At 43.6% G+C, this 16915-nt stretch overlaps 1 protein-coding gene across 3 annotated transcripts in view; it reads right to left on the reverse strand.

The window, feature by feature from the left end:
* The window catches only part of KLHL29 (kelch like family member 29), a 403205-nt gene that overhangs the window by 39375 nt on the left and 346915 nt on the right, over positions 1 to 16915 (reverse strand). For all 3 annotated transcript variants that reach the window (XM_057427613.1, XM_057427614.1, XM_057427611.1), the window contains 2 exons: positions 13629 to 13888; positions 697 to 895 (listed from right to left, as the gene is read on the reverse strand). In XM_057427613.1, coding sequence (XP_057283596.1) covers positions 697 to 895; positions 13629 to 13888 — 459 coding nt within the window. The remainder of the gene's footprint in view (positions 1 to 696; positions 896 to 13628; positions 13889 to 16915) is intronic.

Raw genomic sequence — 16915 nt, forward strand, 5'->3', positions numbered from 1 at the left:
GGAACTAGATGGTCTTAATGTCCTTCCCAACCCTAACTATTCTATGATTCTTACATTACTGTGATATGGGCTCTGCTGGCTAGTTGGAAGCACTTGGGGTTTTCACATGTATTTTTCCAAAAAGGAAAATGCATGTGTTCCTCAGGTGAGAAATATCTTGAAGAGGCAAGGCTCTCCATTGCTGTTGGGCCTTTAAAAGGGAATAAATCATGTGTGATCCATTTGTTTTGGAGGCAGCAAATAGCCCTGACTGGTACTGTAAGACTCACCATATGAGAACAATATATTTCCATAGGGCTATGAAAGTGAAGCTGTTTTATGAATATTAGTCAGATCCTCCCAACAAGAGGCTGAATATCAAGGAAGCAAATTGTACACTTATTTTTGCAGCTAGAGAAACTGAGGCATGGAGGGGAAGGGGCTCCCTTTCAGGACAACAGTGGAATGTCATGGTTTCTACCAAAGATAATAAGTAATTCCTAGAAATTAGGCTCCTTTTAAATCTTGTTTAAGGACTGTACATCTAAACTACTGTGAAAGGCTCCTAAATGCTCCATCATTAGTGGAAATGGAAAATTGAACTAGAAATATCCCCAGGCTCTGAGTAGGAGCCAAGGGAAGGAGCCATGCTCTGTACTCTATCCCAGAGTGTGTCCTAGCCAGGGAGCTGGTGTCATTGAGGAAGTTCTGCTTTACCTGCAGAGAGCCTGGGCCGGGTCCTTGGTGTCTGCATCTCTTGTCGGGCATGTGGCAGCATGTGGTAACGTTTGGCTTCATTCACTAGATCTCGGCAAGCCTCTGAAGACTTTATCAACTCCTCGTTGTCAACAACATTTAGCAGATAGCTGGGATGGATGAAGGGGAGGCGCACCACTGCCAGCAACTCTGCAGCATACTGTGAGGGGGGAAAATAATAACACACTACAGCTTTTGTGCCACAGTTCAGCCACTCAGCATCTCCGCCTCCTTCCCTTGCAAACTGGCCCCTGTCACCCAGCCTGGAAAAACACTTATCATGGATGCTGCATACAAACCCTGCCTAGAGATCGGGTGGGACAGAGACATGAAGCACTCAGTGCTCCCTCACCCAGGCTGGTTTTGGTCCCAGGAGACTGAAAATAACCTTCAAAAGGTGGCAACTCGTGTTACATGGCACCGTATGGAGGATTTTTGAAATAAAAGCCCATTCTGGACTCAGGTGGAATGTAACACCTTGTGCACTGGAGCCACGGACAGCTTCCGAGTTTTCTGAATTAACCTTGAAATGCGAGCGTGGTTGTTGCACACTGTAAAAAAAACCCAAACAAGTCTTTTCTGGCATTATAAATGTGAAACAAATGCTGGTAAACAGCATGGATTTCAACAACTGCTATGTCAGAGACTTAACAGTCACCAGCCAATCTGCTGAAAATCTTTTAATTAATATGGTTTATTTGTTGGTGAAACAAATCATGTCGTTCTAGCTTTTGGGGTAGTCAGACTCCAGAGGGTGCTATACAAATACTGACAGTATGTTTCATCTTCTAAATAAATACATTAAACCTCAGAGGGCAAAGGACACCCAAGCAAATGAAGTTGTCTGTCACTGAACACGGCTTAAAGGAGAACAAAACCTCAAGAGAGAAAACTGCAATCAAAAAACCAGGAGCCCATCCCCAGATTCTTCTTTTTATATGTAATTGGTTATATCACAACACAGCACAAGATCACAGTAACAGGAAAACATGGTTCTTGAAAACCAATGCACACAAACAGGATGCAAACTAAGGGTGCGCAGTAAGAAAAGATAATCAGCTGTTTTAATAAACATTCATGTAGAGGCAGCATCCAAATATCCCAGCTGGGATTGAGGCCAGGATGCAAATAAATATTCCTGAGGTCCATGTGACTGGTCCTGAGGAATGCTGGGCGCAAGCAGCATCTGCTAGCCTGCAGATGCCTCCGGTCTTCCAGAAGCTACTTGGCGCTCGCTTTCTTTTTCAGCAGTTGTGCCTGTCCCTGCCATGTGTGAGAGCCAAGTCACAGCAGGAGCAGGAATGGGAATAGGGCAGGGGCACAGCAAGATGGGAGGGCAGGGATGCAGCCTGAGCCAGATAATGGGTTGGTCAGGCAGGTGAGGATGCAGTGACACCTGGGACTGCTTCCAGGGCTTCCTCCTTCCCCACCCCAACTGAAGAAGCAGGCTTCATTTAGGAGGAAAACAGAGAATTCCTCCTAACAGCAATTCTCATTCCTTTCCTGCCGGAGAGCCATGTCAGCCTCATGTGAGCTCAGTCAAAGTGAGGATGTAGCTATGTGCAGGGAGCTGAAATCCATGCGTGCCTGCAGGGTCATGGCAGCAGGGAGATGACTAGGGTCTCCTGCTTTCTAGCCCTCCTGACACCAGGACTGGCAATTTTAGATACAGTCTGTAGAGTTGAGGTCTGGCCACCCTGCAGTTGTTTGGGGACAAAAATGTTGTTTGGGGGATGCAAAAGGGATGGGAAAATGTCAGCGCTCCTCTTCTGAAAAAAAAGCAACTAACCCATGTGAGCAGTGAGTCTGTGGCTCCTCACTATTACCTTTGGCATTGCACAGGAACAACTAGGCTTGAGATCACTTCGTCAGCCTCCAATCCTGAAAAGACACTCCTCTCTTTTCACTTGCTGAAATCTGTTCATAAGGTGCTTTCTAGGAGGTAAAATGGATGCTTCCCTTCCCCAGAGTCACAAACGTCAGGCACTTGGCTGCAGATATCTTAATGTCATTAAATGGTACCTTGTAAGGAGAGGGAGCAGCGGACATATGGCAGTGGGTGGCAAAGCTTTGATTTCAGGAAGTGCTTTTTTAAAGAAGGCTGGAGGCGTTTAACCTTACATGGGAGCCAAGACAAAAAGTGGCATCGGAACATGGGAATAATACGGATAGTGGGTGTACAGGGGAAAAGCCAGACAACCCCCATGGGGGAGGTTAATCCCCATTACAGGCTGCTAAGGAAGCAGTACGAGTTGCTAAAGGGCCATTTAAATAAAGTTGTAAAATATATGGAAGTATATACAGTTGTCAGCACTTCCCCTCCGTGCAGCAGGACACACCAGAGCTGCTCCTGATGCTCCCGAGGCAGGTCTGCACTTGAAGCAGCCATAACACAAAGCAGTGCAATACACAGGCACAAACAGTTGTGCCACTGAATTACGGGCTTGACAGGCACCACAATGTCCCAAATTCAGGTGAAGTAGAGGAAGAGAGCTCCCCTTCAGCAGGGACACACCACAATTCCCACAGGTCCAGTGGAGCAACTGCCTCCATCTCCCACCTTTCCCAGGATAAATGGGGCAGCACCACTGCCTGAGCACAGCAAGCTCTCCCTCTCACTCGCCCACCTTGCTTTAATTAGATAAGTGAGAAAATGTGATTCTGTTTCTCTCCTGCATCTTCCCCCCCCCCGCTTCCGCCTTTGTCTCCTCTTTTGTCTGAGCTCATGGCTTATTTTGAAGGGGAATAATAATTAGAACATGTTGCTCCCTTTCATCAGCTTGAATGTTAATGTCACATATCAAAACCAATGTCACTTTTCACTCTTATTCTTCCCTTTGCTCAAACAGCTCAGAAAAGCTGGCTCTGTGTGTGTGTATCTGTGTGCGTGTGTGCACAACCACACACAGTTGCAACTTGGGCTCACTGCTGATGGCATTAATGGCATTAATGGTACATATAATCGCAGTGTTTTTCACCAAGCGATTTGGAGAGTGCATACCATTGCAGTGTCTCTAGAAGACAGGAGAGGCTTTTATAAACCAACAGCTTTTTGCATCACCTTTTTTAAGCACTATAGTCAAGGGTGAATTTCATTTAGTCTCACTGATTTAAGAATATTCAAGTGATTTAGGCAATCAGCAGCCTTTTTCTTTTGGATTCTCCCTTACGAAGGCTCCCTAGCACCGTTAGCTATGATTGTACTAAATATCCTGTTACTATTATCCTTTTCATTTAAGACTGGAATAAGCACTGCAAAGCATTTCAACCTCCTTACCATCTGCTATTTGCTTTCCATTCTCCTGTGTCTTTCTGTTGTTCCTCATACAGCTATGAAATATCTACTACACCTATGGATGTTACTGTTTTTTTATTAAAACAGCACAATGCCAAATTCAGCAGACAATAACCTTGGGTCCCTAGAGCTTCAGTTTGCTCCTGTAACCCTGGGAATGTCTTCTTCTTGCTACTCAGCTACAGGCGCTGGCCGGACAAGTAGAAGTATTTCTCAGGTCTTTGCTGGGAATCATTTATGACTGGTCTACAACCTGCCTCATATGCCAGGGTGAAGCAGAGAATATTAACACCCCTTCTGGCCTAAAATTAGGAGTGGTTAACTGAAAAACATGGGAGACCATGCCTCAGCTCCTTGAAAATGGACAACATCATGAAAAAATCTAACAAAGTTATTTTTATGTAAGGGAAGATTTTGAACACCATCAGGACTGTTTTTTCAGGTTACCTGAACCTCAGCATAGCTCCTGTTGGACGAAGGGAGCTGTTCATGTTTTGCACCAGTAGAAGATCTAGTCCATATACTCCCTGCTGAGCAGTGACACTGCCAGATATCCCCACAGTACTGTGCAGCAAAAGCTATTTGTACAGTCACTGGGAACACAGAAGAGTAGCAACCTTTGAGAGATGCTATCTGGCTGGCTTTAAGGCACTTAATTCAGTGATACCAACTTGAGTGCTGAGCTAAAAGCAAGGTTTCCAATAAGCTTGCAATCACAAGTGTGTTTCATAAAGAAACAGAAAGAAAAATCTTGGGAGATCTTATCTTTTCTTAATTACCTCAACATTTCAGAGGAGAGATCCAGCTCTGGATTCGGACACCTAAATAGGTACACACAAGCAAATATTTACTTGTCAGCCAGACATGTGTAAACTCATGTTATAATTAATAGAGATTTAGTCAACACACTTAACACAGTCCTCAGAGCAATCTGAGCTGAGAGGATGCATCATGCACCAGGGGAAGAAGAGAATATCAATGTCCCCTTCTGGCCTAAAACTGTGAGTCATCAGATCCAGAAAAAGGGAGTGTGTTCCTCAGAACATGCCTAAGACCATGCCATGATGAGATGTCTACAACCAGATGTCAACTTAAACTGGAGGGAGGGTGATTAATTGTCCCCTCTGATGGGAATTTTTGCATCCATTAGCCCTGGATGCTGTGCTTGGAAAGTTACGATCATGCTACAAGGAAGCCTAAATGTTAGCACTGGGTCAGTGCTGACTTAGAGGAATGTGTAATCAACATGTACTTGAAGTTGACCCTTTCAAGCCTTTCCCTAATCATCTGTTCATACCTAAGTTACTCCCATCTTGTTCTGAAAGACAGAGCTTGAGCAAACTAGATTGCAAAGCAGTTCAGTATAGGTTTTTTTTTGTTCCTGGCTCGTAGTTGGAGTGAAGACATTTACTTTGCTAAACTTTTTGTGACATTTTGTCTCCTATTAATTATATCTGTATTATGAACTCTTGCTTGCAAGTGGGCTTTGTTCTGGTATCTTTTAAGTCTCAGTTACAAAACCCTCTACAGTATCACATTAAAAATAATCTTTTTATTCTCAAATCTCTAATCCAGTAAAATCCTCACAGGTATTCTCCAAAAGGACTCTCAGTGTGCTCCTGCATAGACTTGGGCTACAACTGTATATAGTTAGTTTTAAAGGAAGTATGTTTACTGCTACAGAGTCAAATTTCCTGCTCCTTAAATGCTACACTTGAAAGCTCTGAAGATTCTTAACATTTTTGAAGTAATGCCCAGAGAGGTTAAAATAATGTTTCCCTTATGCTTTATAACTTATCTGTCTCTCCATTTTACTGTTCTTCCTACAAAGGACCCTTTGTACTATCTGCCTAAAGAAACAGGATTCAGCTAGAAATACAAATACAGACATTAGGTTACCCACATTACAATTGGGTTTTGGCCCAATAAACTGCTGTTGCAGCTCTTTATGCATAATGCCAATAGAGTTTTTAAAACATTATGAAGTAGGAATATATTCAATTCATCTGAGAGTTACAAAGGAGATTTATGTCATCTCACATCAATCTTGGGTTCAGACTTGCCCCACATCATGCACTGGCCCAGTGTGAGAGCTGCAGCAAGAACCTCCTTGGATACAGGAAGCAATCAGGGAGAGATCTGAAGTAGAATCAGTTCTCCATTGCATAAAACTCCTTCAAATGAGAAGAGGGCACTCTAGTTAAAAAAACATCACCCAAAGTACCTAAATGGCAGATTCTAGCCTTTGATGTCTATCCTGTAACACAGGGGGCTGTGCCAGTGGTAACGGCTGGGGATGTGGCATGGCAGCCATGCAGGAAGATGCACTGGAGTAGTGACATGAATGCTATCTCCCTGCAACCATCTCCAGCTCAGCCCAGGCTTCCCCAGCAGGTTACCCAACCTGATACTCAAAATACTGCTGGCTCCAAGTTTCCAAGTGCAAGCCCAGCACGAAGTGGCTGTCTGGGGAAGCCAATGCCGTTTGCCGTTCTCAGAAATACACCTTTTTTTGGCTAGATTTTCATGGCACTGCCCTGCTATTTGGTAATGAAGGTACTTGCTTTAATACATCTAACTCCTGGGTATTACAAAGACATACTGTATTTCCAGTAACCTCCTGCACATTCCTACACCCAAGGTCACACCTGAGCTCCCTGATGTGCTTGGCATGTTTATTAATTGCCTGTATTGGCTTCTGGGAATTGCACTGCTGCCTTCAGATTAAACCCAACGGCTTTGTAGCATGTCAGCCAGCAGCCTCAAAATATCAGGAGATAAATGTGTGGCAGAAGATTCAGTTTGCAGATACAGGGTTCAGCTGGTGGATCGGTTGTGACATGCCATGTGTGTAAGTCTCGTGCCTAGCAAGAAGGAAAGAGGAGACCCTCTGTCTTCCTGAAATAAGGTTTCATATGTGACATCTTTATGGCATCACAGCTGACTAAACACTGTAATGTCATCAGTGCCACATAAAGCAAACTGCTGTCCTCATCTCCAACTTGTTTGCAAAGTAGCATGTGGGTAGGTATTTCTACCAGTAATATGATGAGAGTTTTTTAAATATGAGGAAAAATAAATCATTGATCCATCATACTTGGAATTTACCTGATACTAAGGCTTAAAGGAGAACCTTTGCTCTTGCCATGCGATGTCTGGCTTGCTGACTAAATTATCAAATAAACCCCTTAAGTTCCCCCCAAAGGTTACTACAGAGGTGAGTGGCATTTCTCATGTTTATAGGCAATCACCTACTCAAACACCTGTAATCACACAGATGTACCACAAAAGCACGCTGCCAACAACGAAATTGCTGAAGCTCCTCACACATCCACCCCTACAACACACTGAAACATAATCCATGTGCAATAATTCTCCAAAATCTTCCTGCCCACTGTGTAAACCGATTTTGGTTCTGGAAGTTGGTCCTGATCCCTGGGGCCACATGCAGCACAAAGCAATGCAAGTGAACATGTATGAGAAGCTGCTTGTGGATGTGTGTCTTTGTAATGTCATTGCTTCGGCAACAGCAGAGACATATTTTGTAAAAAATAGGAAAATGTGTTGGGAAAGCCACCAATGAAGAGACTGAGAAGACTGGGACACGAGGGAGCTCCTCAAACCAATTTAAATTTCAGCGAGAAAAATCAGTAGATTTCCAGTCAAGGGTATCCCTTTAAAAAACTTAAAAATTTTTGTATGGGGGGAATTTAAGGAACTGCGAATGTCACCTGCATCCTCTGTTTAATGCGGTTTCTTCCTTCAATATATAGCTAAGGGAATGTTCCTGCACTGATTCTGTTCCTGCTGCTCCTTTTTCTTTTCTCTCTGTAAGCCTGTACAGGCTCTGAGTGTGTCTGCAATAGCTTTTTTTAAATCTGAGCTTTTTGAGCAGCCCATCCCTGGGAAATCATAGGGGTTACTGCTCATCCCTTGCATTTTTCACTTTCAGAGCAATTGGAGCTTCTTGCACTTTCATTATGGCATCTTTTTGAATTTGTCTGCTCTTCCCGCAAATGGATTTCAAAGCATCAGGATAGTGTGGGCTTTTCAAAGAAGCCTAATTGAACTGAAATAGAGTGTTAGTGCCTAATTCACTTAGGCTCCCTTGGAAGCTTCCTTTTCGTACTTATTTGAACACTGCTTCCCTGATGCTTAATGCCCTTAAGTACATTGATTGATCAATTAATTTCCTATTATGATGAACTTAAATAATTTGTACATGCTGGTATCGGGTATCAGCTTCTGAATATATCATTACCTCCTTGTCACCGCAGAGCAGCACTGGGATTTTGCTTGTTCCCTGTCAGACACTCTGTTTTCTTGGAGCAAGCTGCTCATCTGCATAACTTTGGAGACTCTTTAAAATGTGCCTGAGAAATTATGCTACCATCTCAACAGCCTAACTGCAGACCAGGGATCTCCCATCTGCTCTCATGGTTACCAACCCCTTTTCCTCTGTTGGATCTTGCCTTTGAGTTGCCATTCTCTGTCACTGCCAAAATATTGCTCATGGGCATTTATAGCATTTTTTACATAAATCCTCTTCTCGTTCTCTCTACCACCTTTTTTTGCCCTCACTGACAGATACATGGCTTTCAGGTGGGCTTTGTGTTTGCTTAGACTAATTTGTCAAGTCTCAAATTCATCCCTGTGTCCCTTTCTGTTGTTACGCCCCTTGCATCCTTCCAGTCAACTCTCCTTTGGGCTTCAAACACTTGCAGACGTTTATCCCTTTACAGCTGTCATTAGGCCAAGTCATGCATATTCACATCTTTTAATCTTTTTTTCCTCACATCAGTTCCTTCAGTCTTTTAATCATTTGTGTTGCTCTTCAAATTACCTCAAATTTGTCTACGTATATCTGTTTCTTGGACACCACGAAGATGCCGTTCAGAAAAATCTGCCTCCAAGGATACAAGTCCATAGAAGGCCTTTTAATGCCTTAATGGTGGAGAAATCTAATTTTACTGCTGGACAGCATGATCTTAAACAGGGTTTAAAAAAAGGGCACATGATTATATCCTTCAGCATGCAACAAAAGGTGACTGCCATTCAGCTGAGCCTCTTGTCTGTCACCCATCTCTGCAAGTACCTGCCCCTCTTCCAGCACTATTCTGGGCAACTTTGTTGAAATGTTTGTCCTCTCCACACTTCCTGTTTGTTCTCAGGGTGAGAGAGAAGATTCATGCAAGTGGTAGTCTAGGTTTCGCAGCCTTTGTTATTAATAAATATGCTACTATACTTTTTATGTCAGAGAAAACACATACAACTTTGGACTTGGAGCAGAAGATGGGAAAGTTTCCAATGAGCTTTGGTAAGTCTGTTCCCTGTGCAGGCAGCAAATTGCTGCCCATCCAACAACCTCACACCTCCGCCAACCTCACCAGTGCTGATGCTGGGCATGACTACAGCTCTGCGCAGCACTGGCAGACCTTAGTACTGGCAGACAACAGCTTGTTATCTGCCGGATCCTCCCAACATCCCACATGAGAGGCACCACTTCCCTCCAGCTTACAGTGTAAGAAATGGGGGTAGTAAGGTGAAACAATCTGCCCAAGGCCACGCAGAGAGCTGGGGGATGAGCTCAGGTGAAGACTGCTTGGGGCTGGCAGAAATCTTTCCTTGTTCAGATGGCTCAGACTGTGCTGGTTTCCAGGCAGTAAAGCCTCCATTATACAATATATTTTTTGCATGAGTTCCCCGGAGTTGTAATAAGCTTATCAAGGGGATAACTGTTAGGATAAACCCTACAATCTTGTCCATCAGTCAGGAAGAGAAATAAACAGAGAAAAACCCAGTAGATTCAGCTTTTCCAGATGTGTCAGTCGGCTGCAGGCTTTCCACTCAGTGACAAGCAATCAAAGGGACTCCTACAACCAGCACTCCGTGTCTGCTGGTACAGGAAATTACCTAACTAGTCCAGACCTCACATCACAGGCTGCTTCTTTTGGTTAGACTGATTTCGTGTGACTGCACCTCCAGCAGCACTGAAATAGCTCCATAAACGTTACCATATGAGCTGGCATGCTGTTCCAACGCACTGGATACGATTATTTACCAAATCCTAGCTTAACACAGATGTCATTCTCTGACTGCCTCTTTGTCTTACGTAGATGGATAAGTAACCTTTCAAGGACTGTTATTCTCTGTAAGAAGGCTCAGGTGATGCTGCCTTTTGTAATGCCACAGAGCACTTTTATAAGCACCATAAGACTTCATTTGAGCACAATTTACAAAACCGTAAGTCAGTCAGAGTGCAGCTTTTCAATTTGCCTTGCAAGCAAATCCTGGCTCCTTTCCTGCCACTGCTCTCCAGAATGGTGGGGAATGAATGAGGAAAAGCAGAAATAATTAGATACCCGAAGAAGAGCTTTTAGAAAGGCAGAGAAGAGCACGAAGACAGCAAATTCAGTGCCCTTCCAGGCGAATAGGAGGCTCTGCTGAAAATCTTCCCAGAGGCTCTTAGAAAGGGGTCTGGGCAGGAGGGGAGGCAGTGACGGATAAGTTGTTATAAGAGTACAGCACAAGGAGCTGCAGTGCGGGGAACACTAGCTGTGAGATTTACTGTCCCCAGGTGTTAGCTTGCACCCAGAGTGACACAAAGCCGTTAAAGCACAAGGAGTTTTGGAGGGCTGCAGCTGCCCCGGGGGCAGCGGGTGCTGATTTAGAGAGAAAGCTCCTTCTCTAAGCTCCTCTGTGGGGATGTCTTCTCTGCTGAGCAAGCCCCTGCCAAGCTTTGCTAGGGAAGATGGACATGGAGGTGAGACAAACAGTATAGACCTTACCCTGTTTGTGCCAGACATCCACCTTTGGGAGAATCAAAAATGCAGTTCTTAGAAGAAGCTGCCAAAGAGGCTTTTAATCACCTGCTGTTGGAACTATTGAAAATAAAAACATGACAAAAAAAGCCTGTTCTCTCAGGCAAAGGGAGATGGGGAGAGGGGAGATACAAAGAAAACGTGGGTCATGAAAATCCAGGTCCTGAAAGATTTAGCTGCCAGGACTGCCTTTGGGAGAGGGAAATAAAACCAGACCAATCCCCTGAGGAGTGCAATAGAGCAGGGATGATGTCTAGGGTCTACTGCAATTCATGGCTGAAACCTCTCCAGCAACATTCCCAAGAGATCCCCCTGGGTGCAGGGGCAGCAAGCCTGTTGCTGCACTGTTGATCTCCACATGCTGCTTCCTCACTGAGAGCTGAGAGAACACATCTCACCAAACTGTGAATGAAGTCCAAATATCCATGCACAGCTCCTGCAAGAAGGCCCATCCCACCTTTGGTATTGCCATGGTCACCCAGTTCGGCAAAACTCTGTGCATCTCGTGAGAGCTTGGGCATTTCCTGGTATGGTGTGCCTTGCTGCACACCAAGCACAGATTTCCACTCATCGTCTTTATCAGAAATAAGATTATTTAGGTCTATCTTCCTTCCTATCCACTGTCAGAGCTATTTGTTCCTGGGCTCTGAAAATGCAGGAGTCATTATTGTAAAGACGGTGCTTTTCATGGTGAGTTCCTACTTATAGAAAATAGGTACCTATTTAACTAAGAGCTTTATAATAGATCAAGCCATGCAGAGTACCAAAAAAGTGAGAGCTATGATCCAAAGAAGCTAGTTTAGTGGTAGGATTGGGCATGAAAATAGTTATCTGCTTGGTATCTTTAATATTAATTTATTCAAGACCCTCATCTCTGGATGAATACAAATTAAAAATTAAAAGCCCTTGTAAACTAATGCATGAAACCAAAGCACCACAGAGAAATTTGGAGAAGCAAATAAAACTGCCCCAAGCAAACTACAAAGGCACTGCAGAACCAGGCCAGAGGGGAAGAAATCTGGACATAAAAAAAAAAAAACAGTAAAACCAACCCAAACAACTGCAACACGAAAGGAGAGGAGGAGAAGGTGGTGATGGAGGTAGCAGCAAGAGCACTTAAAAACCCCAATTCATGACATTGCCTTCTGCAGGACACAGAAGGAAGTACTAAAACCAGCAATTCTGAAAATGTGACTGGGACCACCTGGTGAATGCCGCCTTTTGCTTGCACCAGGCAAACAGGCTCCAGCCACAGGGCTGCTGTGCTCTGGTGCCTGGGAGTAATCCCTGAGGTTGCATTGGGTTCAGAGATCAGCTGCACAGAGCTGAACGCTGCCATCAAACTTTAAGCAAGCAGGGAAATACTGAGTAAAAACGTGTTTTTTGAGGCCAGCGAGAGCCCAAAAAATAAATCAGTGATACCCTGTAAATATTTTAGGCAATAATAATATTGGGCAATACCAAACAGTGTCCCCAGCACACACTGGAGATGGTCAAAGGGAGCGGCAGTTCCGCAGCACAAGATTTCCCTGCTGAGCTAGATCACCTGCTCACACAGGGCAGGACAAGTTTCAAGAAAGGCCCTGGGGGCTGCAGGCTGCTGTCAAGGGCCAGGGGCTGAGCTGGTGGTGGCAGGACAGGCAAGCAATGCCTGGAGTACTCTACTGTCCTTAATGCTCTTACCCTCATTCAGCAGTTTGGTGAGGTTAGGAATTGCTATTTCTTCCACCTTTCAGGTGAGGGGTAGAGGTGCAGCTGCTCTGGATCCCATCCAATGGCACATTTAATATCCCACTGCACACCTAGGTGCTTGAATTCCCATTTAAATCAAGAAGGTACAGCTTTTCATGATGCGGATGTGTAGCCAAGTATTTTCCTGAGTACCAGTCTGATCCATAAGCAACTGGACTGTCCTTCTTAAACCAGCCAAAACTGACTGAGGATCAACAAATCCAGAATAGACCAGCAACTTTGGTCTCCAAAGGCAGGGAAAGGGTGAAAACAACCTTCTCCTTCTGGGGTCTGTGGGGAGAACTGGCCTCCAAATGGAGAGTTTTGGCATTCAGACCATCACAATTTATTACCCACAAAAGCCGACTTGCAAGAGCTTCATTGAAGGCAAGTGGCAGGTTTTTAAGTACCACCAGGGATGCCGTCTGGTCCCAAGGACAATCACCAGCCTCGAAACAGTCATTGCTTCCAGCTTTTATCTGGAGACAGTGCTGGGTAAAGTAATACACTCACTTTCTTTACTCAAGAGCAAACTGCATAGCTCAGATGGCTGAGGAAAGGCTAACTCTAATAAATATATAATACCCAGGGGCTTATCTAAGCAGCCAATAAAGATACAGAATCTTTTTTTCATGTACTGAAGTTATACTCATTCAGTACGTGGCATCAAAAGAAATACAGATTTTTCTGACAGATTTTATTTCCCACTGTTACTAAAATGCATCCCCTTCTTAAAACAGCATCTCACATAATTCTAATCCTTCCTGATTTATCTCTGACCAGCCCTGCAGCCAAGAACTCGAGGCCCTAGTTTTGTACCATGCATGTCACAAACTAGATTTTGATTCTAAATAATCAGATATGGGGATCAGATTGGAAACTACATACATTTTGTGCATAGCCTGCATTCCTTTCCCTTTTTTATCTAAACTGCCCATCCCACCTCCTATGCATCCTCATGTTTAAAATTTAATGGCGATGGTGTCTATTTTAAAAGAGGCATTCATGGGAAGGGAGCAGAGTGAGGCTGCTGAGATTATTTTTACCTGAGCTCTGATTGCAGCGTCCTTCTTAATCCACTTTATCACTGTTTCATACACCAGTTCCTCCGCTTTGGTGTTCAGGCTGTCATTAGACATGTAGGAAATAAAGTCATCTTTTGAGATATTAAGGATCTCTTCTTGGTTTGCCACCTCTGGGAAAATTTGCAGGGCGTATGCTTTGGCCATGTTGTATAGTTCAGTGCACTGCATAGCTTCAGCCATGGCTAATATTCCTAAGCAGTTGCTAGCAGTCAGCTGTTTTTCTAAAAGGAGCAAAACAAACAAACAAACAAAACCAAGTGAGAATTATTAAAAGCAAGGTTTAAATTTTTAATGAGATCATGAAAAAAGTAAGCACTGTGGACAGACTTTCAACCCTAATTAATTTCAGGTAGGTAGTAGCATCTTGGGTTACTTTAGGATTGGGGTTTAAAGTACAAAAAACAAAGTCTGTCTTAACAACTGAGCTGGGGATGGGGAGAGAAATGCACTGAGTTTGCTTTTCGTGTAAGTCTTCACAAGGCACCGGGGAAACATACTGATATAACAGTAGTTGGGGCTTCCCAAGGGACAGGAGCCCAGCCAAGAGACTGCTGCTATTTCTACTGCCTATAATGCTGCTTTAAGAAACAGCAAAGACATAAATGCCAGTGCAGACACTTAAGAATAAATGCAAACAGTACTAAGGACATTTCTAAGGATGCTGCAGTCGCTTTATGATAATTTTTGCCCTGTTCAGCTACTAAGCTACTTCAAATAAAAGAAAAAAATCCTCCCCCCCTTTTTTTTTCAAAGGAACTTTGTTGCTCCTCAATGTGATGACATCCCTTATGCAAAACACAGATTATACTAACGCCTTCTGTTAAATGTTGTGTAGTGGTTTTCAAAGAAAATCATGCACAGAGAAGACAGCATTATCTCCTACCCAGCAAACAGAAGTAATAGCACAGTATGTAGCTTTGCATTAAAAGTGTGCTACACCATACGTTCCACTGTACTTTTTTTCTTTTCAGCTATTCTGAAGAAAAAAACACCAATTTCAGATATTTATAAGAGGAACTCACAGATTCTTGTCATCTTTTGTTAACCAAGCCACTACTAATAGTCAGAATATATTCTTTTAAGATATAGGACTGAGAAAAACAAAATATGAGAGAGACAGGCTGCAATAGATCACAAAAGCATCAGTACCATTGGCAGGTTTCTGGGCTGTCAGAAGAGAAATATATCACATTTGGGCAGTGTCATATTCTAGTGCACTATTTCAGAGTGCTGGCCAGGATGTGTGATAGTCCCACATCCCTTCAAAGAAAACCCTCCTCAGATCGCTTCTGCTGGCAATGCTACACCCAGCTTTTACCTTCATCAGATTTACAACCTGCACACTATCTATATGTGGCTTTTATTGAAATGGGATTATGAACTCCTCTCTTTTTGCCTGGCATGAGATTAGTTTAGTGTTTTGTTTTTCCCTAACTCTTTTTATTTTCTTTTACTGATCCAGCAGTCTTGAAACTAGGTTATCTCATTTTGCATCAATTGATTGCACTGACTTCAAGAAGCCCATTTCCTCAAGCAGACTCAAGCAGCAGCACTGTTTGCTGTCAGTAGATTTTGTCACTCAAAGACTAACAAAAGACAGGCTGCAAACTGATAGCTATAAAACACAAAGCTCCCAAAATTTCTTCCTTTTTCCAGGAAAAAAGAAAAAAAAAAAAAAGAACCAAAAGCCACTTCCAGGTTTCTTGGTTCTGTCTGTTGGCACAGCTTCACGTATACACACGGCTGGGGGTAAAAAAATCATCTAATACAACCCAAAACTCTCATCATCACTTGGCAAACTCCCAAGTCAAAGACAAATCTGACATTGCTCCATTTTATAAGAGAGGTAATAATCAAGTTTGATTCATGAAGCTGCCATTTACTAGTACACGATGGAAAAGACTTGCAAGAAGGAGTCTGCCTCCAAGGACTAGGTTTGCCTCTATCAAGAGAGATTCCTGTAGGAGCCCCAGCTGAGCCTGCGGCACAGGTCAGAGAAGTCACAACTGGTTTCTTCTGAAATGGACAGGCTTTTCTACCTTCTAACAATGTTGAGTTAGTTACTGATGCATCCTGTACACTGGTGTCCAAGCAGCTCCACGTTGTCCTTTTGAGTGTCACTCCTTCCTCTTCCCCAAGAAACTGCTTGCTGGCAGACCCAAACGATCTTATCCCTGTCTGATTCAGCAAGAATTATAAGGCCATTTAGAGAGGGGTCCCATGGAGATACAGACTAGAGTACATTCAGGAGGCTGGTGACACGCTTCTTTCCACTACATTCCCTGTGATGTGATGAGCACCACAGGAAGGTGGGCACAGTGGTGTCTTCTTAGGATGATGGCTGGCATGTGAACTAGAGGGGTTCACTGCAGGTGAGCAAGGCAGAGGTTGGGGCAACAGCTATAAACGGTATGGAAAATCTCTACCCTGTGAACAAAAAACCCTCCATTTTTTGCCTCTGACTCAAAATGTGGAGATTAGATTGATGTCTTTTGACCCCAGGTGTCTATGGGGCAACTGGGCAATCACATTAGTATCCCTCTACACTCATAAGCAAACGATTCCAAGAAGCAATCTGGTAATATTTTGGATTAATCTGATAATATTTTGGGAACTGACTTCAGGATGAGCAGAGCCATGCCTTACCAATGCCTGTTACTCTTCACTAACTGCAAAGAAAACCTCCATGACTACTTCCACTACTATAGACTTCTGGTCTATAATACAGCCCATCCCAAGTGACTGCATTTCAGGGGCACTTCTGAATGTTGACATGACAAAGGCAGCTAAGGACCAGTTCTGCTCCATCTGCTCCTGAACCGTTTTCCTCCAGATGCTGACATGTTTACAATAATTGATGGTTTTACTACAGTGGCACTGGACTTCTAACAACACATTTTTTGTGGAGTTTCACCTTGAGTCCATTCAGAACATGACTGCTGACTACTAAGCTATTCCTGATGCTCAAGGACAGTTCATAACTGATTTACAAGTGGACTTTAAGGATATCAGATGTAATCTAGCAGGCTCTCACTGGTTTGAGTCAGTGCCAGATAGCATATTTGTTTCTATGTCACAATATTGCAGATCAGCAGCTGTTATTCTCCACTTGTGTAAGACGTGATTTTGGAGTAGGATCCTGTGCAGAGTCATCAGAAGATAATCAGCCAGTCAGACTACTAAGACTGCACTTCTGGGAATGGGACAACTTGAGGTGAAGTCAGAGATAAATGGTACGTAGGAAGGAT

Source organism: Pezoporus wallicus, unplaced genomic scaffold (assembly GCF_028554395.1).
Source record: "Pezoporus wallicus isolate ANWC-B61680 ecotype Strahan unplaced genomic scaffold, APGP_CSIRO_Pwel_v1 contig_6464, whole genome shotgun sequence".
NCBI lineage: Eukaryota > Metazoa > Chordata > Aves > Psittaciformes > Psittacidae > Pezoporus > Pezoporus wallicus.